General features: G+C 43.3%; 1 protein-coding gene across 1 annotated transcript in view; it reads right to left on the bottom strand.

Annotated features, from left to right (window-relative positions):
• Atp13a5 (ATPase 13A5) overlaps nt 1-26282 on the bottom strand; it is a 123464-nt gene extending 97182 nt beyond the window's left edge. The window contains exons 1-5 of the mRNA XM_051150809.1: nt 26069-26282; nt 3646-3819; nt 1807-1953; nt 1545-1615; nt 1359-1439 (exon numbers count right to left, since the gene is read on the bottom strand). Of these exons, the coding sequence (XP_051006766.1) occupies nt 1359-1439; nt 1545-1615; nt 1807-1953; nt 3646-3819; nt 26069-26131 (536 nt within the window). The 5' untranslated portion in view covers nt 26132-26282. The remainder of the gene's footprint in view (nt 1-1358; nt 1440-1544; nt 1616-1806; nt 1954-3645; nt 3820-26068) is intronic.
• Nucleotides 26283-27440: the final 1158 nt, after the last annotated feature.

Here is a 27440-nt window from a genome sequence, read left to right on the forward strand (position 1 = left end):
TTTCTGTATCCCAGTGTATCACACATGCAACTGAAATCTTATGTAATGATATTTCTAAGACATTTTGAGATATTGTTCTGGTATAGATGCCTGCCTCATTTCCACAGAGGAAAAACTGAAACCAAAACGTCAGGCTTCTTAGACTCTGTATAAGGATGATGGTGATAGGCAAACCAGCAAGACCGTTCAGCAGGAAAAGGCATCTGCTGACAAGCCTGCTAGCCTGAGCTTGGTTCCTGGCGCCCACATGGTGGAAGGACAGAAGGACAGAAGGACAGAACCACTGGCTGCAAGTTGTCTTCTGACCTCTGCACACGCTTTGCAGCCCCTGTACTACCACATCTAAGCACATAACATAAGTGAACTTTCAAAATGCAGTGAAGAAAATAGTGTGAGGAACTGGCTAGCACTGCAGAGTCCTTTGTCTCATATGCTCTGCCTTACTCCTATGGAACTCTCAGCTCTGTGGGAGGAGAGCCCCAACGCAGCAGTAGTTCAAACACAGTTCTTCTTAGCTTGACAACTGATGTTTCTGATTGATAACAATGATGTCAGGTAAGTAATGTCCCTAAAATTGTCTGAAAACTAAAGGGATTGGTAAGATTATCAGAAGGACTTAGCTGTTTCCTTCAGGACTCAGCAGGATGGACCATTTCAAACAAGAGCTGAGGGAAGCAGGGACTTTTCCCCTCTGGTTAGTCAATTGAATGAGCATTTCCTACTCTCTCTCTCTCTCTCTCTCTCTCTCTCTCTCTCTCTCTCTCTCTCTCTCTCCCTCTCTCTCTCCCCTCCCTCTCTCTCTCTCTCTCTCTCTCTCTCTCTCTCTCTCTCTCTCTCTCACACACACACACACACACACACCAATGATTATGTCTTTCTCTTTAGATCACCAGTCCCTTGAAAAGTACCTAGCAGATCAACAAATACCATCATTTATTTGTGTCTTCTGCAAATACCTGTTGAACTCCTGTCATGAGTCTGGGGCTAGTCTAGGAACTGCATGTACACCCTCAAATAACACAAGCAACTAAGCAGTAAAACGTTCACCCCCACATCTGTTTGCTCACAGTAAATCTCTGTCTGAATATTATCTCAGTCAATTTGGGGGGATTAAGAAGCTGATGTTTAGGAAACAGCTCGTGATTATTATAATGCCTAGCCTACAAGCCTAGAGAAAAGGTCACATTGTACTTGGTTGGTTTGCTCTTTTGCTGTCTTTTTAATAAGTTTGCATAAGAAGAGAGTTTAAAACATCTTTGTGATGGCAGCAAATGGGATCAAGCTGACGAAGCGTTGTGCCAGCAGCATACCAGTGTGGGTCCACTTAGGCCAGTCTCAGTAAGCATCGTTAATCCTACCTGACCTCCTGTTCTTCACTAGTCAGGCCGGAACCAAAGGTATGGTGAATATCGAAGCAGGAGTTAGCGTCTTCCAGCAACCTAGGATGTAATTGGGATAGGACCCACATTTCAGTATAGAACATCCACTGAGCCCGTGTTCTTTGGCTGTGTCCTGAGATAGTGATGAGGAAAAGCAATACTTACCCAACTTTCCGAAACCGCTTCTCCAAGAAATCCCACACGTACCTGATTTTCTGCACTTGGATGCATCGGAGCTGCAAGCGCAAATGTGAAGGAGGAAAGCTCATCAAAGGGGGAATTGTTCAACGCAGGTTCCCCTGTGGGTCTCGCGTCTCACTATCATCCCAGCTCAACGATAGACTCAGAGCTTTAAACCAAGCGATGCACACACACTCTGCCTTGTCTCCACAAATGCACCATCACAACCGCCCGTAAGACCTCTTACTTTTAATTCTGGCTTTGTGACAGCTTGGTTGATGACAGAGTGGCGGTCAGCCACCAGAGGGTCCCCTGGGTCCTTGCTTACAGGGAACTTCAGCGTGGATAAGTGGAGGCAGAAGATCTTTTTTCTCATGTATTTTCGGAATTCATCCTTGAAAAGTCAGCAAACGAGGGTGCAATCTCAGACCTTGCTCAGAGTGCAACTTCTTAGCCCCACTCTAGACTCAATGTGGTCAGAAACTGCAGTAGTGGGGCCAGCAGTCTGGGTTTCAGTGAGCCTGGCAGAGGCTTCTGAGACGCACAAAATTTTGGGAAATACTAGACATAGGGAAAAACTTTCTAGCAAAGCATTATGTCTAGAAAATGTCCTAGATGATTCTTTTTTTTTTTTTTTTTTTTTTTTTTTTTTTTTTTAGAAAGAGAGGAGAGGGGATTCATTGTGAATTCTAGACTGGCCTCGTCTTTTTGGTTAGCCTGCCTCAGCTTCCTGAGGGCTGGTATCATAGGTGTGTACCACCGCACCAAGCTCTAGCTACTTTTAAATAACATCTACAAGCTTAAATTGTCTCGTATACTCCAAAGCATGTATTTTGGAAAATTGAATGTTTCCATGTTGTGGAATCTCTGAGAGCTGTAACAATGACAGCCACTGCTATGTAATTACAATGAGCAATATCCATCAGCCTGAAATACAGACTCCCCCTGGCTGAAGTGAAAGAAGCCACAGTGTTACTGGGCTATACAAGAGATAACACGCAGCTTGCAGAGACAGTTTTTCCTCTGTCTGATCTACGTAAATTGTTCAAAGAGATGAGCTCCTCTCACTGGAACACTGACTGCTCACTGCTAGACCACAGATGCAGTATAGACGACGTGACCATAGTGCTTTTCTTTAAAAGTCATATTTGACTTTTTAGTTGACATATAGAACCTCCATGTATTTATTTGTATGTCCTGTAAGGCAATTTCCTCGGAGCTGAAGCCTTCCCTCCTTGAAAACTTAGGAAAAAAACAAAGCTGACAAGTCGGAAGACATTCCTGAAACTTACGAGATGCCAAAGGCCCCTCCCACTGGCTATAGAAGCAGGAACAACTTTCTGAAAGAGAAGACTCTCCAACCTGCCTACTTGCTTGCAGATGAAGCAAAGAGCTCTAGGAATGGGGTGGGATTTTCAGTGTTCAGGCTTTTCAGCTTTCTCTAAGTCACATACGTGTATTACTTACATATATATATATATATATACATATATATTACTTACATATACATACTTTACACAAGTAATACATATACACACAAAACTGTATGTTCATGTATGTATATCGTTATTCCATATGTAAATAGCATATAATACAATTTGAATAAAAGGACTGATTCAGTCAGCTAGACTTGGGTGAAATCATTTCTGTGGCCTGTTGTGAATGACTAGACAATTGTTCATGTCTCCCCAGGAACAATCCCACCACAACGGGTGTGTTCTAAATTGTACGCACACATGTACTATGTATAATGATCAGACCTGGGCAATTGGCCTCTCAACCACTTCAGAAATTGATCATTTCTTTGTGTTAGGAATGTTCAAAACCTTCTCCACTGGTGATTTTTAAATTTTTCTGTCTGCCCTGCTATCCTAGCATGTCATAGGATATAAGCAGGTATCCCCGATTCAACTGTAGCCTCATACCTACTAACCATCCCCCCCCCCTCTCCTTCCCATTCTCGGACCCTGGTAACCGCCACTATATGGGGTCAGCTTCACAGCTTCCACGTGTAAGTGAGAACTTGCTGCCTCTGCCTTTCTGTGATGATCACGGCATTTGAAATGGATAACAAAGAGATACGCACTGTTGTCCTCAGCAAAACTGTGTCTGCCTCTTGCAAGGGGCAGGGGATGCAGGTGGTCCACACCCACCACTCAGGCCTCCAGTAGAACATCAGCTGAAGGGCCCCAAGAGTCAGGATGGCTATGACAAGGCTCAGGGCTCTCCGCAGATTCTGGGTATGGTAGCCAAACACCTCCTGCATGAAAAATAGAGCATCCTGTGTTCCAGTATTCACATAAACACCATTTTCCTTTGAAGAACACATGCTTTAGATGCAGGGCTATTGGATGACAAAAGGAAAGAGAAGCGCAACACGTCTTGCTTCCCTGTCACGTGAAATGAAACATTACACAGGAGGGAAAAGGAAGACCTACCCAGTTCTAGGCACCCGTAAGAGGCATCTCAAGTGTTTGCAACATGCCTCATGCTTTGCAGCAGATATATGTTCTCTAGGCATTTAAAAAATGGTTAATAAAAATCAATCAAAGAAAATGATAGGATTGTAGCAGATGCGATCCACACTTTGCTAGCTTTATCTGTATTCACATTTGGTTGTAATAATAACTGAATATGATTGAAAGTAGGAATACATGTATTGTTTTTTAAATCAGCAAAATGTAAATTAATGGAATAGGTGCAGATATTAAGGGCTCTCAAAGGACCAATTGCTCTTACTTTATTATTTAAAAAAAAATATATATATATATATATATTGATTATATTCTTCCCTTTCCCCAGTCCTTCCAGATCCTCTGCCACTCCCTACCCAGCCAACTTTAAGTTCTTTCCCAAAAAACAAAAACCCAATACAACAACAAATCCAAGAAAACAAAATAAAACCATCCCCTCTACAAAACAAAAAAACAAAACCACCAAACTGTAACCAAATAAAAGCACACAAAAAAATCTGTGGATTCCATTATACATTGGCCAACTCCTCCTAAACATGAGCCCTGGCCCTGCAGTGACTGATATGCCTATTGTCATTCTACTGGAGAAATCTGAATTTTCATTTCCCAGTGACAATTGAGTTGTTAACCTTTATCCTAGTGGCTAGTTTTTCACTCATTCACTCATTCAGTCATTCATTTTTTTAACTATAGCAGAATAAAATCTAATAAGATGAAACAAAAACTGTCATGTCGAAGTTGGAAAAGACAAGCCAACAGAAGGAAAAGAACCCAAGAGAAAACACAAGAATCAGAGGCCACTCACTCCTTTGCACACTCAGGAATCCCATAAGAACACTCAACTGGAAGCCATAGTATATATTCAAAAGACCTGATGCAGACCCGTGCAGGCCCAGTGCTTCAGTCTCTGTAAGTTCATATGAACTTTATTCATGTTGATTTAACACTGTGGTTCTCAATCTGTGGGCCATGACCTCTTTGGGGGTCAAATGACCCTTTCATGGGACTGGCCTACAACCATATGAAAACAGATATTTGGGGGTGTTGTTGTTGTTGTTTTGGTTTTGAGGGGTGGGGGTTTCAAGACAGGGTTTCTCTGTGTAGCCTTGGCTATTCTGGACTTGCGCTGTAGACCAGGCTGGCCTCGAACTCACAGTGGTCCACCTGCCTCTGCCTCCTGAGTGCTGGAATTAAAGGCATGCACCATGACGCCCGGCAGAAAACAGATATTTGCATTACAATTCATAACAGTAGTAAAATTACAGTTATGAAGTAGCAACAAAAATATTGTATAGTTGGAGGTCACCACAACCTGAGAAACTGTATTAAATGACCGCATCATTAGGAAAGGTAAGAACCACTGATTTACAGGGTCTTGTTTTCCTGGTGACCTCTGTCCACTCTGGCTCTTACACTCTTTCGCCTCCTCTTCCATAAGGTTCCCTGAACTCTAAGGGAAAAGATTTGGTGGAGACATGCTACTTAGAGCTGAGTGCTCCAAGGTCTCTCACTCTTTGCATAATGTCCGGCTTTGCATCTCTATATTTGTTCACCTCTGCTGCAGGTGGAAGCTTCTCTGATGATGGCTGAATAAGGCACTGATCTATAACAGAATACCATTTGGGAGTCATTTTATTGCTACATTTTCCTCTTTTTTTTTTTTTTAAAGACAAGTATTATTTGGTTTTACCGTAGATCCTGGACTATCTGGCCTCAGGTTCTTTGTTGCTCAAGCAACTAGGGCAGTATGGGTTCTAGCTTGTGGAGTGGGCCTTGAGGCCAATCAGATATTTGTTGGTTACTCATGAAACTGAAAAGCTTCCAAATGACAAAGGACACTGTCATTCAGACAACGCAACAGCCAAAGGAACAGGAAGAGATTTTCACCAACTACACATCCACTACAGGCCTAATATCCAAAATATATAAAGAACTCAAGAAACTAGATACTAAGGAAACAAACATCCCAACTACAAATGGGGTACAGATTTAAACGGCGAATTCTCAGAAGAGGAAACTCAAAAGGCTAAGTAACTCATACAGAAATGTTCAACATCTTTAGCCATAAGGGAAATGCAAATCGGAACTACTTTGAGATTTTTTTTTTTATCTTATACCTATCAGATCAACAAAACAACTGACAACTCTTCCTGGCAAGGATGTGGAGTAAGAGGAACAGTCATCTACTGCTGGTGGGGGTGCAAACTTGTACAACTACAGAAATCAGTGTGGTGTGTCCTAAGGAAGATGGTAAAAATCAAACTCTGTTGGACATTTACCCGAAGGATGCACCATCCTATCACAGAGACACTTGTTCAATCATGGTCCTTTCTGCTCTATTCTTAGCATCCAGAAATTAGGGGAAAAAACTGTCCCTCAGCAGAAGAATGGATGAATATAATGTGCTACATTTGCACAATGGAGTATCATTCATCCACTAAGAAAAATGACATCCTACTGGGACTCTAGATGAGAGAAGCATGGGAGAATAGCAAAGTAGAAGAATCCAGAGGGTCCTAGAAACCTACAAGTAGAACATTATGATAGGCAGATTTGGGCCCAGGGGTCCCGCTCAAACTATGGCACCAGCCAAGGACAATACAGGAGGTAAACTTTAAACCCCTTCCCAGATCTAGCCAATGGTCAGAACATTCTCCACAGTTGAATGGAGAGTGGGATATGACTTTCTCACGTGCTCTGGTGCCTCATATTTGACCATGTCCCCTGGAGGGGGAGACCTGGTGGCACTCAGAGGAAGGATAGCAGGTTACCAAGAAGAGACTTGATACCCTATGATCTTATACAGGGGGAGGAAATTCCCCTCAGGAACAGTCATAGGGGAGGGGAATAATGGGAAAATGGGAGGGAGGGAAGAATGGGAGGATACAAGGAATGGGATAACCATTGAGATGTAACAAAAAAAATTAATAATAATAAAAAATATGAAAAAAAGAAAAATTACATCATGAAATTTGCAGGCAAATGTATGAAACTAGAAAAAAGACCATCCTGAGCATCCCAGACTCAGAAACACAAATGTGGTACGTATTTGCTTATATGTGAATATTAGCTCTGAAGTCAATGATCACCAAGCTACAGCCTGTAGAGGCACAGAGGATAAGTATAGAGTAAGGGACTGGGGCAGTGGTTCTCAGCTTGTGGGCTGCAACCCCGTGGGAGTCAAACAACCCTTTCAAGTGGGTTGCATATCAGATACCCTGCATATCAGATATTTGCACTAGGATTCATAACAGTAGCAAAATTACAGTTATGAAGTAGCAATGAAATACTTTTATGATTGGGGATCACCACAACATAAGAAACTGTAATAAAGGGGTCTCAGCATTAGGAAGGTTGAGAACCTCTGGGCTAGAGAAAGAACAGATAGATCTCACTAGGGAAGGGAAAGAGAACAGATACTTAGGGATGGAGAGGAGGGGTAGAATGGAAAGATAGAGTCAGGAGAGGAGGAAGAGAGGGGTTTGTGGGAAGAACTACAGGGAGAAGCAGCTAAAATGAAGGGTCATTTGAGGGGTGGTATAGAAATCTAATATAGTATAAACTTCTTTTTAAAAATGCACTTATGTGAAGGTAATCTAAATGAGACAGTCAAATAATGGAGAAGACAGAGTTCCAACTGGCCATCCCCTGTCACCAAATAAAGATTTCAGTACTGAGACTGTGTTCCATCTAATTTAATTGCTGGCCAAAGGGGCATCACATGAATCCTCAAACAACCCAGGCCTTGCCAAGGCTATGGGTTGCTCTTCACAAACTGACAGCAAGGCCCCAGTGCTGAAGACAACACCTACATAACACAGTGAATATGGAGCTGCCGAGGTGGGGCCTACATAGAGCCTTTACCTTTATATTCCAGTGTTCTTGGTACAGGAAGGTATACAGCTTCCACTCAAAGGAGAAACATAAACACCAAACCAACCACAAAACCTTTATCCACAATGGTGTACTGGCTGCTAGAGCACTTACTTGTTAGGATAGATACTTGAGGTGTACTGGGGGCAGGCGGGGACAGAAACAAATGGAATCAAGTGGACGAAGGTGGAGGTAGAGAGTACTAGGAGAGATCTCTGGAACTAGGGGACATTTTGGGTGTGAGGTAGGAACCTAGTGCAATGAAAACTCCCAGGAGGGTGACCCTAGCTAAAAGTTCTAATAATGGAGGATGGCCTGAACTGGCCATCTTGTGTAACCAGGTAAGGCTTCCGGTAAAGGGATTGGGGCGGTAATCCAGCCACAGAACCTTTTACCTATGATTTGTCCTGCCTGCAAGATATGCTGGGATAACTGTGGAGCAGAAGTGGTAGGAGTGGCCAAGCCTTGACTGTTTCAACTTGAGATCCATGCCATGAGAGGGACCCCTCCCCTGACACTGCCTGGAGGACCAGGAACTAGAGTCTGGATAGCACAGAGACCTAGGATAGAATCAAACACAACCAATAAGAAAAGAAAAGTCAATGAAATGACTCCTAACGATACTCTACTAAACTTGTAGACCATAGCCTAGCATAATTGTCACCACTCCAATAACTAATGCAGAGAACCACAGCCACACATCAGATAGAGCTCAAAGAATTCCTCGGAAGGGGGGTGGGTATAGTAGGAGACAGAGGAGTGGGGGGATGAAAATAGGAGGAAGAGGAGTCAAGAACATCACAAGAAAACCCACAGAATCAACTAGCCTGAGCTCAGAAGGCTTCATAGAGATGGAACAGACAATGAGGGGGCCCGCATGAGTCAGGCCTGGGCCCTCTGCAGATGTGTTGTGATTGTGTAACTTAAGCTTAGTCTTCTGTGGGACTCCTGACAGTTGTGGGGGGCTGTCTCTGACTCTTATGCCTTTCCTCCTACCTGTTGCCTGTCCAGACTTAATAATGAGGGAGTTGATATGCTATGTTTGACTGATGTCTCTGAGCAGGCTGCTCTTTTCTGAAGGGAAATGGAGGAGGAGGAGATCTGGAAGAGAGGGAAGGTGGGAGGAGGCACTGGAGGGAGGGGAAACTGTGGTAAGGATGTAATATATGAGAGGATTTTTTTTAAAATAAAGAATAACATACTGAGATATTTGTATTTCTAATAATAGGTTAGCTAATACTTGTCATAAATTAAATGGATTTGAGATTTCTTTTTGAGGAAATAATTTTGGTCATTTAAAAGCAAATTTCAGTCTCTATCCTCTTCAGTGAGAATTCACAATATTGTTTTATACATCCCCCCAAAACAAACTTTTCGAGTATTTTGAACTGCATGGTGGATACCAATTATTATGGTTGTGATGTGAAGTGTCCCCCTATAGGGAATGCTCATGTGTTGATGACTTTGCTCTCAGTAGCACTATTGACAGGTGATTGGGTCATGGATGTTTAACTTCATCAATTGATTGATCTATTGGTGAGTTCTTTGCTGAATGGGATGTTGGAAAGCAGAGCCTAGTTAGAGGAGGTGGGTCAGTAGAGGTTAGGCCATTGAATGGTGTATTTTGTAAAAGAGTGTCTTAGGATTTTATTGCTGTGAAAAAAAAAAAAAAAAAAAAAAAAAAAAAAACACCATGACCATAGCAACTCTTATAAAGAAAAACATTTAACTGGGGCTGGCTTACAGTTTCTGACCATTAGTCCATTATTTTCATGGCGGGAAACATGGAGGTATGCAGGAAGGCATAGCGCTGGAGAAGTAGCTGAAAGTTCTACGTCTTGCTCCACAGGCAGCAGGATACATTGGGCACAGCTTGAGCATAGGAGACCACAAAGCCCGCCCCCACAGTGACACACTTCCTCCAACAAGACCACACCTACAACAAGGCCACACCTCCTAATAGTGCCACTCCACATGGGCCAAGCACTCGAACATGTGAGTCTATAGGGGCCATGCTATTCAAACCATGAGAGAGAGGGGGGTGGAGGGAGGGAGGGAGGGAGAGAGAGAGAGAGACAGAGACAGAGACAGAGACAGAGACAGTGACAGGGACAGAGACAGAGACAGAGACAGAGAGACTTTGCTGGATGCCATGAGATAAGCAGTTTCGTATTGACCTTCCACCATGTCCCCACCTTGGTACCAGCTTAAAAGCAAGGGGACCAGGCAACTATGAGCAAAAATTCTGAAACCGTGAGGTAAAGTCAGTCTTTCTTCGTGCAGCTTGTTTACCTCAGATATTTTGTCACGGAAATGGGAACTCACTAACATACCAACAAATGTGTGGTGTATGAGCTAAACAGTGGCTTCATTGTCGACCTGGAAATTTTTGTTTGTTTTTGTTTTCCAGTTACTCTAAATGTCCACATTCAGATCACAGAGCTGTAATATCCAGACAAAAAATATAAATATATAGATACAGATACAGATACGAACACATATACATACATGCACACATACACACATTTATTTTGATTTTTCAAGACAGGGTTTCTCTGTGTATTCCCAGCTGTCCTTGACGTGATGTCCTTCACCTGCCTTTGCCTCTGCCCAGCCTCTACCCCCCACCCCCCCCCCCTACCCCCCACCCCCGAATGCTGGGACTAAAGGCATGTGTGACCACACCCAGCTACAAATTTTATTTTACTGTATTTCTGTACTGTTTTTACTGCCAAAACCTCTTGAATTTTATGCCGGTTTAGATCTTGCACCCTCTAACAAATCTCTTGGTTTAATTCTTTGGAAAGTCTTCATCTTCAATATGACCTTTTTTTTAAAATTAGTTTTTCCCTAATGGATAAAGAGTATAGTAAGAGTTGTTGAAAGCAATCCTTATTCGGAGTAGAAAGGGCACAAGTTTATGAAACAAGATGTATGCCTGAGTCACTGCTCTGCTTATTATGGGCTGGGTGACCTCAGGTAAGTCATTCACCTGGGGAAATCCTAGCACAGTTCCTATGGAAGGAGAAGAAAAACTTGTTGCTCAGGGCTGCTGTGCTCAGCCAAGGCAGCGCCTGCTTGCTCGCTCTGCCCAGTGAGTGCCAGTTGCAGAGTTCCCTTCGCTGTGCTACACAGCTCATCAGAGAAAGATGCACATCGCCGAGTGATACCATCCTAGTTTGGTATTATTTGTGAAGAAGCTATTAGTTAATTTAGAAACGTGCCATTTCCATAATTTTATCAACATTTCCAAGATCTCTTCCTCTCCTTGTGCTCCCTCTGTTTCTTTAATTTCTGGTCTTATCCATTTGTTATACCTTTATTAGACCCAAATGACATAAATACGCCAGTCCCCATATTATGCGGTGAATATACAGTCCTCAGTTTACTCACATGCACTCAGCAGCAAGACACAAGTGTGTGAAGAGCAGAAGGGAACATGTTAGAGATTTAGTTCGGCTCATGACTGGAAAGAGCTCACTCACAAACCCATTTTTATCTGTTTGTTCTTTCACAGCAATGACACTGATAATCACAATTCTGTTGCCTACTCGATGTTTTTGTTTTTTTTTTTTTTTTCTGTAAAACTTCCTTTTATTAAACAGGGAGAATACAAGCCTAGCAAGGCTGCAATGAAAACCGTCAGAGGAGCCACAGACTGCTGATAACCTCTTGAATTTGAACAGCTCTTCAGGGGAAGACAAAGTTACAAATTCTATCAAGAATTATAAAGATGTTTCTGCCTTTAATCAGTGATTCTTCCATTGGAGGGTTTCCCTAATGAAATAACACATAAAAGGAAAAGTAATGGATGCAAGATGCCTGGTGCAGCGTTGTCTGTAATAGCAAAACGATTGGGGGAATGAAATGTTGGCCAATGGTTCAGTGAGTTTTGAAATGTCAGAACAACGGTCTATAATGAAGCCATTAAAAGCTGCGTGTGTGATATCAATGTAGAAACCTGGAGCCATCGATAATCCAGTGTTAAATGAAGAGAAAGCACGCAGAATGAATGGAATCACATAGCAGCAGCATAACAGTTAACCCAGCTGCATCAGAAATTACATTAAATGTAAACGGTCTTCATAGCACGAACACAAACAAGTTCCTAAGCTAGATAATAAAAGACACACTATGTGCTGTTTACAAGAGACATGCTGTAAATATAAATAAGCCAGAAAGTTAAAAGAGGGCACAAGAAAAAAAAAAACACATATCATATCAATGTTAATGAAGAAAAGTTGAATGACTGTATTAATGCCAAACAAAATAGATTTCCTCACAGATACTTAAGGAAGAAAATATCATAAGAAAAAGAGAGTGCATTTCTTAAGAAATTTGACAGGAATGCAACAATTGTAAACGAAGAAAAGAAAAACTGTAGTTAAGAGAATTCTTTAAGCCCAAATGACTTATGCATCCTTGCAAGTATTTAAGGTTGAAGTGAAACTATTCTTGCATAAACTTCATGAATGGAAGACATAAGAGTGTTCCTGACTTGTCCTAACAAGGCCAGAGTTACCAGACACCTGGCTAAGCATGTTGAAAGTTATAGGCTATGATTTATGTCACTGTATATGAAATAATTGTAAAATATATTATGTAACCAATACAGTGGCATAATGAAAAGCTAACATATTATTACATATCATTGAGAATATTGTTAGGCATACCATGATTTTAGAGCCAATGTGTTTTTCACTGTTAACATTCAGGAGAAAAGAATGAAAAGGTCCGTACAACAGATAGAGAAAAAGACAGATGTATACGGCTACAAAAAAGTAACTTGTTTAAGCACAGATAGATTGTACCTATTACTTAATGAATCTACTAAAGCTGTAGGATGGTAGGTTAACATAGAAAACCCAACTGTGTTTGTATGTATTCGTAGAAAGTTGAAAGTATTTAAGTACAAATAATATCAAGAAAAAATTCAATTGTCTCATACTAGATCTAAAATGTGCAAAACCTTGAAACCAAGAAATCCATGCCACTGCAGAGAGAGTGGGAGCTAAATAAATGGGAAGACACCAAAAAGTGGGAATCAACACTCCACTCTTGTTTACAGGCTGACTCTGAAATTGCTTTAGAAGTATCAGGAAGCTAGGTTAGTCAAGAAAATAATTCAGAACCAAGCAGAAGCATGGAGCCCTAGCACAGCAGAATTGGGAGCTTCCTACAAAGCCACAGTAATTAGGAAGACTCGGTATGCATGACACAGGAAAAAGGGATGACAAAAGACAGAACAGAGAGGTGAAAGGGCCTGAAACCCCATCACTGTCCTCCTGGAGAGGAACCACTGCAGTAAGAAGCCTAAGGTACCTAAGCAAGGATGGAGCTAAGGGAAGGATGTTGGGGGAATGGGGTTCCTCCTCGTCTATGTGCCATACAAAAAAAATCCACTTGTACTTAAATGTGAAAACAAACCAATACCTTGAAAGAAGAAATAAGAGAACATCGGGTAGACAGATACTTCTTGAAGCAAGAAAAATGTGTTTGATTGCATCAAAACTGAGGGCAGCTATGTATCAAAAGGTTTCTGGGGGAAGATAGATATTAGCTATTTATAATGCTACCTGCCTATAGTCAATGTAAAAAAAGGGGGTATATTTAGATTCCACAAAACCACTACAAATCAACCAAGAAGAAATAAAACTGGAAATGAGGGAGAAAAACTTGAGTAGACAACTCCAAGAAGACTAAAAATGATCTACAGCCTTCTAGAGGAATCTTGGGACTTTGTTACAGAAATGTGAGCTAAAGCCACGATGAGATGCCACAGGTCAGTACAGCCAAGAGCATCCTGAAGAGAAACAAGTCAGAGGACTCACACAACCATGTTGGGGGACTTAATCTGAAGTCACTGCTGCCATGAGAGATCACAGATCGGCTAAAATCTAAAGTACTGAAGATATCAAGGTCGTAAGATTGTGAGCAACTGGTAGATTTGAATCAGGATTTAGGTAAAAGTCACTAGAATTGGGCGTCACCACAAACATGAGTGTTCTACTCAACTCTTGGAGTTTTGACCAAGAAAAGTTGAAAGTATATTCATCGTGATAAAGCATGTTGAGCCAGGTATGGTGGCACACACCTCTCTGATCCCAGCACTTGGGAAGCACAGGCAAGCAGAGCTCTGTGGGTTCAAGGCTAGCCTGGTCTACATAGTGAGTTCCAAGGCAGCCGGAGCCACACAATGAGACTATGTCTCAAAACAAACAAACAATCAAAAAACAAAAAAAGAAGAAAGAAAGAAAGAAAGGAAGGAAGGAAGGAAGGAAGGAAGGAAGGAAGAGGAAAAAGGGGAGGTGAAAGAAAGGATGTTAAACAGAATATTCAGATTAGCTATGTTTATGAAAGCCAGGGAAGGTCTATGAACAGAAGAAAGATGATAAATTTTGTGTTGTCATCCAATGGTACAATACAAAACAGCTTTGAAAAAATAACCTCTAGTACTTACACCAATATGGATACACTTCAGACGACACCACAAGGAAATCTGGTTCTGAAAAGCAATACACATCTCTCTACTACAAAGTTCAAGAATGAGCAGGCGTGATTGACAGCAGCTGCCAGACTATATGCTTGGATACCATGCTTTATCGAAATCACTGCATTGGTACATTCCAATAAAAAGTGTAAAAGAAAGAGGAGTGGAGTGGGGTGGACTCTGTTTATAAGACACTGTGTTCTAAGCAAATGGGAGAAACTAATGGTTTAATGGGAATAAGTTGAGAAATGGAAAACAGACCTCAAATTTAAAGCTGCAAGAAATGAAAAGGCTGGACTTGGCAGTGGATGCCTTTAATCCCAGCACTTAGGAGGCAGATGTAGGCAGATCCCTGTGAGTTTTGGGAATGCTTGGATTAAATAGCAAGTTCCATGTCAACTAGGGCTAGATACTGAGGCCCTATCTCCAAAATAATAGATGATAGATAGACAGATAGATAAACAGACAGATAGATAGATAAGAGAGAGGAGAGAAAGAGAAAAAGAAAGTGTGTGTGTGTGTGTGTGTGTGTGAGAGAGAGAGAGAGAGAGAGAGAGAGAGAGAGAGAGAGAGAGAGAGAGAGAGAGAGAGAGAGAGAATATTTTTGTAGAAAGTAGGAAGTTTAGTGACCTGGCATATGGCATATCTGTAGCTGCTCCCTGATATAATGATGAGAAGCTGACATCCATAGAAATAGAGGTAAATCACAGCCCTAATAAAGAACTGCCAAGATAAGTAAAGATACTGAGGTGGTTTGGATGAAAATGGCCCCATAGGCTCATAGTGGGTTGGAATAGGTGTGGCCTTGCTGGAGAAAATGTGTCACTGGGGGTAGACATCGATATTTCAAATGCTCAAGCCAGACCCAGTGTCTCTCTCTTTCTGCTGTCTGCTTAGACATAGACCTCTCATGTCTCCAACACCATGTCTACCCGCGTGCTTCCATGCTTTCCTGTCATGATGATAATGGCCTAAACCCCTGCACTGTAAGCCAGCCCCAGTTAAACGCTTTCCTTTATAAGAGTTGACGTGGTCATGGTGTCACTTCACAGCAACAAAACTCTAACTAAGACACACACTTAGGACACTTTTTATTAAATCTGGGAACATCTTATTACCAAAGTGCCATCCCGCTACTTGGGGGTGGGGTGGAGGCAGGGGGAGCTGTGTTGGCTCTGCTTCTTAACAGTTAGACTTTATTATACAGTCCAACTATTCTATATAAGAGGGAAAAAAGAGTTAAAGGAAAACAAGAATAAACCTTCCGGTATCTGTTCCACGGGATGGATCCCCAGGGGTCTCCGGCCTGCACACTGGTCTGGTCTGTAAGCTGGTCGTGTCCCCAATCCACTTTTGATGGATCATACTCCAAAACCTGCAGCCTCTCTGGCTCCCTCCTCCCGCCGACAGACATTCGATGAGAACACAAAAGCCCGGTCCTTTTTCTGAATTCCAGAGCCAGGATGGCTCCATTCAAGTCTATCACAATGTCAATCTCACTGGGGGCATCGGTGGTGTTTCCAAGCATCTTCACCTGGATAAAGCTTACAATCCTTCCCACAGGCTGAGGCAGGAGGATTTCTAGCTCAAGGCCTGCCTGGGGTATAAAAATGAAGTCAAGGCTAACCTGGGGTACTCAAGGAGACTTTGTCTCAAAAAATCACAAGAGGGCTGGAGAGATAACTCAGTGGCAGAAAGCTTGGCCGGCACGAGTAAAGCTCTGAGCTCAACCACTAGTATAGGGACGAGAGGGAGAGAAAAAAACAGTGCTGGAGGGAGGAAGAGGGGACTGCAAGGAAAAAGAAAAGGAAGGAAGGGGTTTATAAACATCAAAGGAATATTCTGAATTACGCGTTTTCCTGAGCAAAAGGGAAGAGAAGCAATGTTTTTGCTTCCTTGACAGATCACATCTTAGACCTTGGTGAGACTCCTTTGTAAGTCACTTCTCGGCTTTCCCAGGCACATCAGGTGTGGGGGGGATCTGAGGTCTTACTACAAGCATCACTGCTTTATCTGGCGACCTTCATCCAATGCTCTCACTTGGCTTACCGGCTGCTCTGATTACGGCTTATCACAATGTGCTCATTTCTTTGTGTTAATTAATCTTGAGTATAATCTAGTTTTAACGAGTATTCCTCCAGACAGAGTCACTTGATTGTTTTCCCTAAATATTTCTCTCATACAACGCTGGTAAAGTCCACTAAAAGATGAGGTTTAGAAAAGGAAGGGAGAAAAACAGGCCGAGGTGATAAAACTGAAAAGATATAGGAAGGGGGTGAGAAGATGAGAGTATCCAACCCATTATACATGGTTCCTTGACGAAACTGAGTTTTACCACCTGTTTACCCATAGGACCTCAGGATTTGGTTTCCTCAAGTCTGTTTCCATCTCTCTACTCTGGATAATACCAGTAGCACAGACTGGAGGAGCAGTTGTGATGATGGTAGGGGTAAGGATACTTATTATGAACAGGTCCTTCAGTAAGAGTTTCAGGCAGAAGAGAGGTGACTCAGTTTCTCGTTGTTGCAACCTGAATCAGGGCTGGCAGGAGGCCAGAAAGCCGACCAGCCACCGGGTAGCAGCAGGATGTCCTATGGCACGGTTTGTTTTCTCTCTGTTCCTTCATTTCTTGGGTTCTGACCAGAGACCTGAATTGCAAGTGCCTGGAGATGGACCTCAGCCCTTCCTGTAGTCTCTAAGTCCAGGACACAGACTCCTGTCTGAGAAGAAGAAAGACCGCCACGAGAAGAAGGAGAGACCTGAAGTGAAGAGAGGAAAGCCACCATGGGTTAGCTGGAGGAGAAGCGCATGGCCAGCGGCGTGGATGGAGAATCCGGCCCAGATGAAGAACATGAGCAAGTATTTGGGATTATGGATGGGAGGTAGCTTGATAGAAGTTATTGGAAGCAGATGGCATGGGATTGAGGCAGGGATCCCATGCCTGCCCCACTATGGGAGGTAGTTTAAAGGATTAATGTCTGCCCTGCCCCAGGTAAACTAAGGCTATTTTAAAATATAACAAGTGTTTGTGTCTTAATTGATTACTAGCCGGGCCTACAGATAATACTTATAATAAAGATAATACATGTCATTTAAAAACAATACTCCTGGATTAGGAGCGGCCATGAAATACACACTCGCTGCTTCTACAGAAGCCATGGCATAACGCCATAGTTCAGAGCCAAGGCCCTGTGCAGGTCTGACGTGACAGCTCCTGCTCTTTACCCCATATCCCAGTGCCTTCTAGAAGCTCTTAATCCTGCTCATTTCGCCATGACTTACCAGCCATGACATAAATTTGCTGAAACTTGTGTTTTTCACATGAAAAGTGTAGCTGGTTATAAAACGCAGCAGAAACAATTTGATTTCAGCTAAAGGCTGATGACATGTCACTAGACAATCGAATTCAGATCAATTCCAGATGGACAGCATGTTCTGATGTCTCCCTTTCCCCCTACATTAATGGGAACAATCAATAGTTATCTTCTCCTGTGAGATAGTAATAAGACAACCCAGAAAGCACGCACCGTGCTCCCTGCAGTGCTCTCTGAAGTGCTCTGAGCGCGCAGGATGTGTTGAGTTAATATTGTCGTGGGTGTCATTTCAACAATTCGACAAAATTTCAGCAGATTAGTGGCTCGTTCTTTTGAACCCACTGTTGGATAATTTGGCCACGGGCAACAGGCAGAACAAAATGTTGTTTCTAAAGGCAATTGATCTACTGGCTTAAGCAGATCTTTTATTTCTCCCAAAGAGAACAAGTTGTCAAAGTTAAAGTCAAATAGAGGCCCCCCCAAAAATAACACCACTTGCCTTTATAGTCTATGAAACTGGAGAAAAGGGCTTGGGGGAAAACCAAATTAATTCAAAGATCAGCTGAATGTAGTCACTATATATGAAATCATGAATACACACACACACGAAGAGAGAGAGAGAGAGAGAGAGAGAGAGAGAGAGAGAGAGAGCTTGCACAAAGAAGGCAATGTGTGTAGCGTATGTAATGTGATGCAGTGTAATATACTGGTAAAACAGCTGCCTCTGTTGCTTCTGCAGCGTGATCTTGTATAACTTGTGTCCCTTAACTGAGCCGCACTTTCCACAGTTATAAAACATGTGTCCGATGAGGTACCAGCTCACAGAAAGCGCTGCTTAAGTACTGCTCTGTTCTCCCCGCCACACACACACAAGTAGCTCCTACACTTGCCAACAAAGGCAGGTTGATACTGGGTGAGATTCCTGGGGAAAGGAATATTGGGAGTGTCACCTCTTGGAAGTCTTCCACTCCTGTGGCTCCAAGCCTTGGGACATTCCTGCTGCTGAATTTTTATTGTGTCTAGAATACTAACTGACTAGTTTCACAGGCCCTTTCATTCTTGCTTCCTGTTCATGGGTAGGGTCATCTGAAACATGGGGTGGAGTACCCGCAGCTGTGGGCCCAGCAGTGTATGAACGGAGGACCGTGGAGTGAATGTTTTATTTTACAGTTTACTGCACATTCACTCTGTCTTACATCATGGTGACACAAAGTCACAAACCCATCCAAGACAGCAAAAACACTCTCCCAACTACAGCTGCCTTCTGGGAAGAGCAGTGGCAGTGGCGTCTGTGTTCGCTGCTGTCTGTGGTTTTCTTTACTGCGCTGTGTCTAGCTATTTCATGGGCCAGAATGTTCTAATCCCCTCAGAGCAAGTTAGCGTTTTCTGGGCAGACATCAAACTTTAGTCACTTGAATCAAAGCCAAGATCAGACATCTGTTTTCTTCTGTAAGGACAGAACTCATTACATTTTACCTTTTATTTTCAAGCCTCAACCCCAGTGCCACCTTTCTGTTTATTGACAGTTCCCCCATTTATTTCACCTGTCTGGGCAATGCCGCGTCATATTCTGCCATATGTCCAAGGGGAGCCATTCCTGAAACTCTGCTCCTTTTTCTACCTCCGCCAGAACATCAAAGTTTTCTTAAATGTTAAGATCATCATATGCACACTTAATGGATCCCATTGGCAGGCTCTCTACTGACAAACCCTCTCTCTCAGTTTGGCTACGTGTAGTAATTTATACTACCACTGAATATCAGCCTAGTCAGACCTTCACACGTCATTTCTTGTATCCATTTAGTGGGCAGCCCTTTGCAGAGGAAGAGAGAATGTCTTTGTTTTATTTAGGCATGCGCCAACATACCTAGAAGAGGAGGTCTTGGATCACCTTTGTTTATATAAAATGGTTCATGATTATTTACTTGGTTATCATTTAGTTTTCATAACAATCTGTAAAACTGGCTTTTCTGGTTATACCCTTCTGTCACAGGCCTAGGGGTGGGAAATAGGATAAAAGAAGGCGAGAGGGAGGAACAGGAAGATACAAGTGAGGGGATAACAATCAGAATGTGATCTGAATAAATTATTCAAATAACGAATAAAATAAAATTGAAAAATTTGTTTCTATGTATAAATTATCCTATTTGTAGGTCAAACCAACTGAATAGCGATGACGTTGAATAGTTGTTCAGTTGCTCAACTTATTATACTCTGTCCTGTGCTTTGTTTCTAGAGTAAGAGAGACCTTTTGTTCAATAGCAACACCAGTCAAGCAAACAAAAAAGAGCATACGGTCATTCTATCATGGGCATCAGTTGTACAATGTATTTGAGTACTTTTTGCGCAAATGAGGGCACAATCAGGGACCCTTGGCTGGTGAAGCAAATGGGAGAGAGAGGCAAGTGTGGGCCCTAAGCTAATTAAGATGCCAGCCTGACTGCCAGGGGCCAGCCTGATTTCCAGGGACAGCTTTGAGAACCGGTGTTTGTCCTATGTTAAGCCAGGGCACAACACGAGATATTCCCTGACAGGCCATTTGGGAAATAAGAGTGTCACTGATCAGGAGAGAAGCCTTAGGAATTCTTTGACTCCAATTCCTCGCTAAGACATAGGCAATGACTCTACACACTTGGCAAATGGAAGTCCACTGTTGCTTTACAGGCTTTCAGTCCTCCACAGGTTGTTCATGCACTTAGAGGTCAACCATGAGAGCATCTTAGCCTGCTAGTGCCGCTTACCAAACTTAGCTACAAGACAAAGTATAGAATTAGAAGTTCTTATTTTTTTTTCCTGGAAGTGTAAATTTTACCACTAAAACTAACTTCCTGGAATTTTTCTTTAAAAGCACAAGTTAAGCAGAACCATTTTTATCTTTTCTATTATGTCAAATAAACTGCTATTAAGACCTCCCAGGATTAATTTTTTATGGCCTAGATACACTAGTAACTAAAGCTCACTCGTGAGAAAGGCAAACACTTCTATTTCATACAGAGCTACGGAGCCCACACCTCTGCCATATCTCAAGGCCTGATGTAGTGTATCTACAATACCCCCACACACATAATCCACCCTAAAGAAAAATTTAAATCTTGATTCTATCGCAGATATTGTCTTTCCCTCACAGCCAAGTGTCACTTGAAGGCTGATAAGCGTCTTTTCATCCAAGTTGTTAAAGATGTTGGCAGAGGCCAGTAGAAAGCAATAGGACTGCCTTTTATATCTGAGCATGTGATTTCAGTATTGACCCTTTGAGGGTCTTTTGAGAGAATGGGGGAAATGTCCTTTAATAGGGTGTAGGACATGTGCGATGCTGTGTGCAATGGCTTGTATACTCGCGTCTGATTCTTCATAACAACTCTTCACGTGGTATTTGTTTTTATGGTGGTGACATTCGAACACTTGCTCTTTCTCGATTTTTCACCAGAGAGAGGGGAAACACACTTAACACAACCCCACCTATCTGCCCCTGCAGAGTTGGAAGGGTAAGGGGCTCTGACTTCAGACAGCCAGCAAAGTCTAGAGAGATTTCCACACCACTTGACTAACTAGAGCTCCTTGATTGCAACCATTATCCCCTGCCCTAGAGAGCCTTCTGTTTAAATGACAATCAATACCACTATGTGAAATACTGTCCTTGCCACTCTATGGCTTCCACACCAAACAGCCATTTTCCTTCCAAGTTGGATCCATTTGGGATCTCGACACTCAAGCAGTCAGTACCAACATGGAAGGAGAGCAGAGAAAACCCATCTGACTCACATGAGTAAATACTGGTGACCCTAGTGAAGTCTAAGTGAAGACTATGCTCAGGAAATATGGGGGTGAGGGGGCATTCGTGTAAGCCGAGGACCCTGAAACAGAGCCTAATGCGCACATAGTGGGCCTCCAGACCTGCCTGGATCACAAGAGATGAGGTGATTTTCTTCTCAGAAGGGTAACGATGATGAAACAGTGTCTACAAAACTTTTCATTTCAACCACCATTGCCTCCTGGCACAGGAACACCTCCAGCCCTACTCACGTCATTCCTTAATGACACCCAACACTGACTCCCAATGACTCACCCCCCCAGACTTGATCCATGGCCACAGCCTTGCACAAGGATGCACTGTCACGGTGGGATTACAAGAGCAGTGCCAAAGCTTCCCCCCCCCCCCCCCCCCCCCCCCCCCCCCGTTCCCAGGGCTTTGATGTTGCTGCAAATACTCCTTTCATAGGAATTCTATTGCCACCTCCTCACAGCCAAACAAGCTTGACCTTCCTGTCCCAGGGGGAAAGGTACCCAAAAAGCCAGAGCTGCCTGAGCCTGAAGTGATTGACACTTCTGCAAGGAGAACCAAGCCATATAGCGCCCCCGCCCAGTCACGGGCATCGCATCGCTTTGGAGGGAGACTAAGGAAGAGCCTCAGAGATGGAGCTGAGGGTGATCTTCTAAGTAATGCCACTGTGTCCAACTCTGAGGTGAGGAGCAAAGGGAGGCAGCTGGCATCTCCTGCATTCCATGCTCAATGCTCAAGAGCTTCTGAAATCCGCAGTCTGATGGTACCTGACATGAGGTGGGCTATGACTCGAATAACACACTACAGGTTTCAGAACATGACAGAATCGACTGGAACGTATCCCGGGATTAGAAACTTGTTGAAGAGCTCACTTTGAAATCAGCAGAAAAGCAGAACGGCTTCTGAGTGCCGTGTGCCTGGGCCTTTTCTGTTAATCTCATGAAAACAGTAGATGACACCACTCTCCTATCCGTCTTGTCTGCAACATCATCTACCCAAGATCAACTGTGGTCTCAATTCAGGGCTTTTTTTTTTAATTGAGAAGACTGGGCCTGCTAGTTTGCCGTATTTTACTCTCATGGGCAACAAGCCGATGATGTAAGTGGTGGTGAGGAGTATGTAAGAGTTGGTTTACCAAAAAAAAAAAGAAAGAAAGAAAGAAAGAAAGAAAGAAAGAAAGAAAGAAAGTGTTGGTTTAGCAATGGTTTGCAAAGGCTTATACTATTTTTGCATTGTTAATTCCTGTTAAAAGTGATGTTTTATGTCTTTTGTACATTGTTTCCCCTTCCTATATCCTTTTAAATTCATAGTTCAATGATCAAGTGAAAAAAAATCAGAGATGAGCAATTTTATCCTATTTGGGGTATTTTTTGTAAGATTTATAGGCATGGATTTTAATAACACTTAGTTCTTCAGGTACACTTATAAGTATGTCCACCTTTGTGTACAGAGGGTTAATAAATTTCTTATACGTATGCCATCCATTGAATGCCTCACTTTTCTTATTGAAGTTCAATAAAACTCAGGAGAGAAATCTGTGCATAGTCACACACATGTACACACACACACACACACACACACACACACACACACGAAGGATTCCCTGGATCCATCTGTGTGGGAATAGAAACACAGTGATGCCTTCACAGAGGCCCAGACAGAGTGTACTGCACTCCAGACTCTGGGTCCCGCTATGGCCTACCTGCCTGCCCGCCTGCCCACGTGCCTGCCTGCCTGTATCACTTAGTATCTCTCAAACCAAAGTGGCAGCGTCCAGTGACTCGGGTTACGGAACCGATCTAATAACCAGAATTTAAACCCAAGTCAGCCTGAGGGCACACTCATCTCCCCTGGCGTTATGACACACGGTCTGAGGGTCTGTGCTATGGAGCATCTTTAGGGCTATCAACAAAGCTGTGGGTCCTTCGAGAAAGCTGACAAGGAGAGAAGAAAAAGAAGTCCTCCTGCAGATGCTGGAACTAGGGGAAGCACTCTGGACAAGGCACACGTTTAGGAAGAAGAAAATGAAGGGGAAAGACCCAATCGAGCTGGCAGTATAAGTGAGGAAGGTGGGAAGCGGAGAGAATCCGTTGGGGAGGTCGGCGACAGCCTGTAAAGTGAGGAGGGTTTCTATGCTCCCAGGCACTGTGCAGGTAAAAGGAGCATCCAGCCCACCCGGAAGCGTGACTGGGTAGTGAGTGTTCAGTTGCTCAGCCTTGGTGGATTCAGACCCATGGACTGGGAATCAAGAGTGAGGACGGAGCCGAGCTCGCCAAGCTAAACGCAAAGCTTTCTACCTATGCTGAGCTCAGCAGAACAGGCCCAGACTGCCCTTGAATAATTCACATGCCTTTTCCATCTTCTTACAATTCTTCCCGGGCGCTTGATGGAAAGAATTTACTATCTGACCTAACAGTGTCTTACTCTTCACCTCAAATTCCCTCACACCATCGCCACAGACTGTTTACTTACAGTGGTGAATGTAAGTAGAAGTCACACTAGGCCCTAGAGAACCTTCGGGAAGGGAGAGTGAAGAGACACTTTAAGTGCCACTGTTTTGCAGCCACGATGTGGATAACCAAGCCAGACCCAGGTTTATTTTGATCTAATAACTGCTTTTCAGAAAATTCATCTCCATGGAGTATAAGCAGGCTATTTGTGTATTTGTCTAAAAGCACCAACTTTGTGTGCGTGTGTGTGTGTGTGTGTGTGTGTGTTTCCTTTGAACTCTGCGGGTCTCACAACACTGAGAAGTTGACTGCAAGACCGCCAACTGTCTGGAGCTGAGTCAGAGATTCCTGGTCCCCTCACCTAGTTAGCCGATGGGGCTGGAGTAATGTTCACCTCTGTGCTGTCCGGCCCAGAATTAGATGTGGGGAGGAAACTCCATTGCCAACCTCCCTCCCAGAATGCCCTGACAGGACAAGGTTATCAGAACACTTTTATTCCCAATAATACTCCCAACAGAGGTTTCCAGTGACAGCTCAACTAATAATTGATCCACCAGAAGAACAAAGGAAACCCTAGCACTTGGCCCGTTTCTCGGCCCTTTGACTGTCTGTGTAAATGGGAAAACTAAAATACCAAATGCAACGCATGGTCAAGAAACAGTAAGAGAAACATGAAGCTTTCAGGACTGCTCATCTACATGCAAAAAACAAAACAACAAAACAAAATCATGCGGTGGGGAACAGGGATAAATGCAGTCTAAAGCGCTACGCCATCACTAAGCCAGTGAGATACAATGATGCAGACCAGTGGGCCACATTTGTAGATTTTAATTTCCCAGAAGCCACAATAAAAAGTAGAAGGAAGGAAGCCCAGAGAATCAATCTGTATAATAGATTCTATGCAACTCATTCTACCATAGAATTAATTTGTATAATAGAAGGCATGTGCATACCCAACTCAATATACCTAAACTATCATTTCAATCTGTAACCAAATCAGAAATTATTAACAGGAGATTTTAAACTAAGTTCTAACATGCATTTTTTTCACGTAGAGGGCCTTTCGGTTTGGACCAGCTACTGTCTCCAGCATTCAAAAATACACAAAGTCGCCGTCGTATTGCACAATGTAGCTGTAGATGTGATCACTTGTTGACATAAAATTAATAGGAATAGTGGAACAAAAGATGAAGATTTCTTGAGGACAGATGAGACCAGATGGTAAACTGACATCTTCTGATAAATGAACCAAGATTCTGGGTTCACTTCAGCCTCCCTTTACTCTGCGGCCCCTTTCCCAGCTGTCTCTCCTTTTCTCCTTTCATAATTGTCATTGTCCCTATCAGAGACACCGCTGGAATGTGGACAGGCCAGAGTATAAAGAGTCAAGGAATGGGCTGGACTTGCAGCCTGTGTAATGACCTTGGATGAGTTACCTAACTTCCTTAGTCTCAGATTTCTTTTCTATGAAATAGGATTAGTTCCGTCAGTATGGGGTTGTAAGGATTAAGCAAAATCATAAAATATAAACTGCCCGGCATCAAATGGATACTACAGAGCTTTCAAATTTTTAGTGGCTATTAAAAAAAAGATTTATATAAGTTTAGAAGAAGGGGAAACAGGACAAAAGGAAGCAGACAAGAAAGAGACAAATGTGATGTGCTAAAGTCTGAGGCTAAGTGTCACTTCTTTAGCACTTGCTGCCTCGAGCCCTCACTTGATCTCAGTAAATCAGGGACCCCAGCCCAGAGCACCTTAACTGGGGCTCTGCAGATAACCAGCAGGAGGAGGAGAAGAAAAGAAGGTTTCTATTTTCACCAGCTTTGTCAAATCCATGGTGACCTAGGTGGTCAGGGGGAGAAACCTCGGAGAGGAGCGTGGGGAAATGTACCCCCATGACTCTGCAAAGTGTCTAGGAAACTTCCCACGGCCCAGGGCTCACGGGCTCTGCATCCAGAGGACCAACCTGTCCAGTCTCTGCAGCAACACCTCATCACTCGCACGTGCGCGTGCGCAGTGCTGCCAGGCACCAAGCGACCCGGGTCCTAGAGCCAGCACTATGGCTTTTCTGTACCCGCAAACAACCCTCGCCCACTCTGAGGCAACATGAGAAGAGGGGAGACTCACCAGCTCATTCTCCTCTCCTTCATTGAGCAAAGCCTGATGGTCATCCCTCTTCGTTTTCTCCATGGAGAGCTGCCCGTGTGGCCTCTTACTGACCACTGTGTGGGGGAATGCCAAAGCCACCTGTGCCTCTGTGACTCAGGCTCGACTTGTCACTGCTGTTCTCAGGTGCTTACAAAACCCACTGGCACCTTGCCCGTCAGAACAACAAAGGAGAGAGAGGAGAGCCTCTCTTTGGCCACGGGATTGGTCTGTTCATTTATCTTCTTGATGTGTGTTTTTTTTCTTCCTAATGTTTATTTACTGAGCTACATGTGAAGTGCCTCCAGACCAAAGGAATGATGAGAGGGGGGAAAAAGCTGTTGTGCTAAAAAAAAGTTAATTTTACATTCAGCTCATGAAAGTCTCCACCAAAGAACAGGAGTGGCCACTGTGCTAAAAACACAAGGTGATAGAGTCCTATTTGTCTCACCAGAGCTGAGAAAGCCTGTGTGAAGTTGGAGACGCTGTGAGCACTGGGAGAGTAGCAATGGAAACTAGAAGAAAGGACTGCAAGACTCGCACTGGAGTCGGGGGGGGGGGGGGGAAGGGGGAGCGGGAGCTCTAATCCCTGCTCTACTGATGACCCTGGAGAAATCACTTATAATCTGAATTTTTGGTTTCTGATACGTAAAATGTCAATGATGATTATAGGGTTGATATGAGGGCTCGGGATGATGTTTGCAAAAGGCCAAGTATAACTCCTGCCACCTCCAGTGAGAGACAGGTAATCATCTTCATTGCAATCACACCGCTAATCAGGGAGAGAAGCTTTGGAAAACGAACCACGGAAAAGCTTGATTCTGCAGTTTACAGAACTGCAGGAGAGGGTAAGCAAGAAAGATGAACGTGAAGGCTGATTTTCCCACCCCTGAATAATCACCCTTGAATCTGAGGCTCTTCTCAGAAGGGAAAATGGATCCATTCTTGGGCTAAAACACACACACACACACACACACACACACACACACACACACACACACACAAACACACACATATACACACACATAAACAAACACACACACACACACAACACACACACACACACACACACCAACATTTTGCCATTTTCTGGTTTCTTGCATCTAGTCCACCGAAGGCAATCCTCGTCCCCTTGTCTGTGGGAGGAAGTTGACTAAGGTGAAAAGCATTGGAAGGTGCTCTTCTTCTCATTCATTAAAATCATCAGCTGTTTCTTGAATGGGCTCATGCGTCCTCCTTGACATTCAGGACAGATCCTACCCTGGAAGACGTCACTGAAGAGAACACACACAGGTTACAGCTTTTCTTGCCAGCAAAGCAGCCGAGGTGCCCCCTTGTCCAGAAAGCTGATGGT

The sequence above is a fragment of the Acomys russatus genome, chromosome 8 (assembly GCF_903995435.1).
Source record: "Acomys russatus chromosome 8, mAcoRus1.1, whole genome shotgun sequence".
Classification (NCBI taxonomy): domain Eukaryota; kingdom Metazoa; phylum Chordata; class Mammalia; order Rodentia; family Muridae; genus Acomys; species Acomys russatus.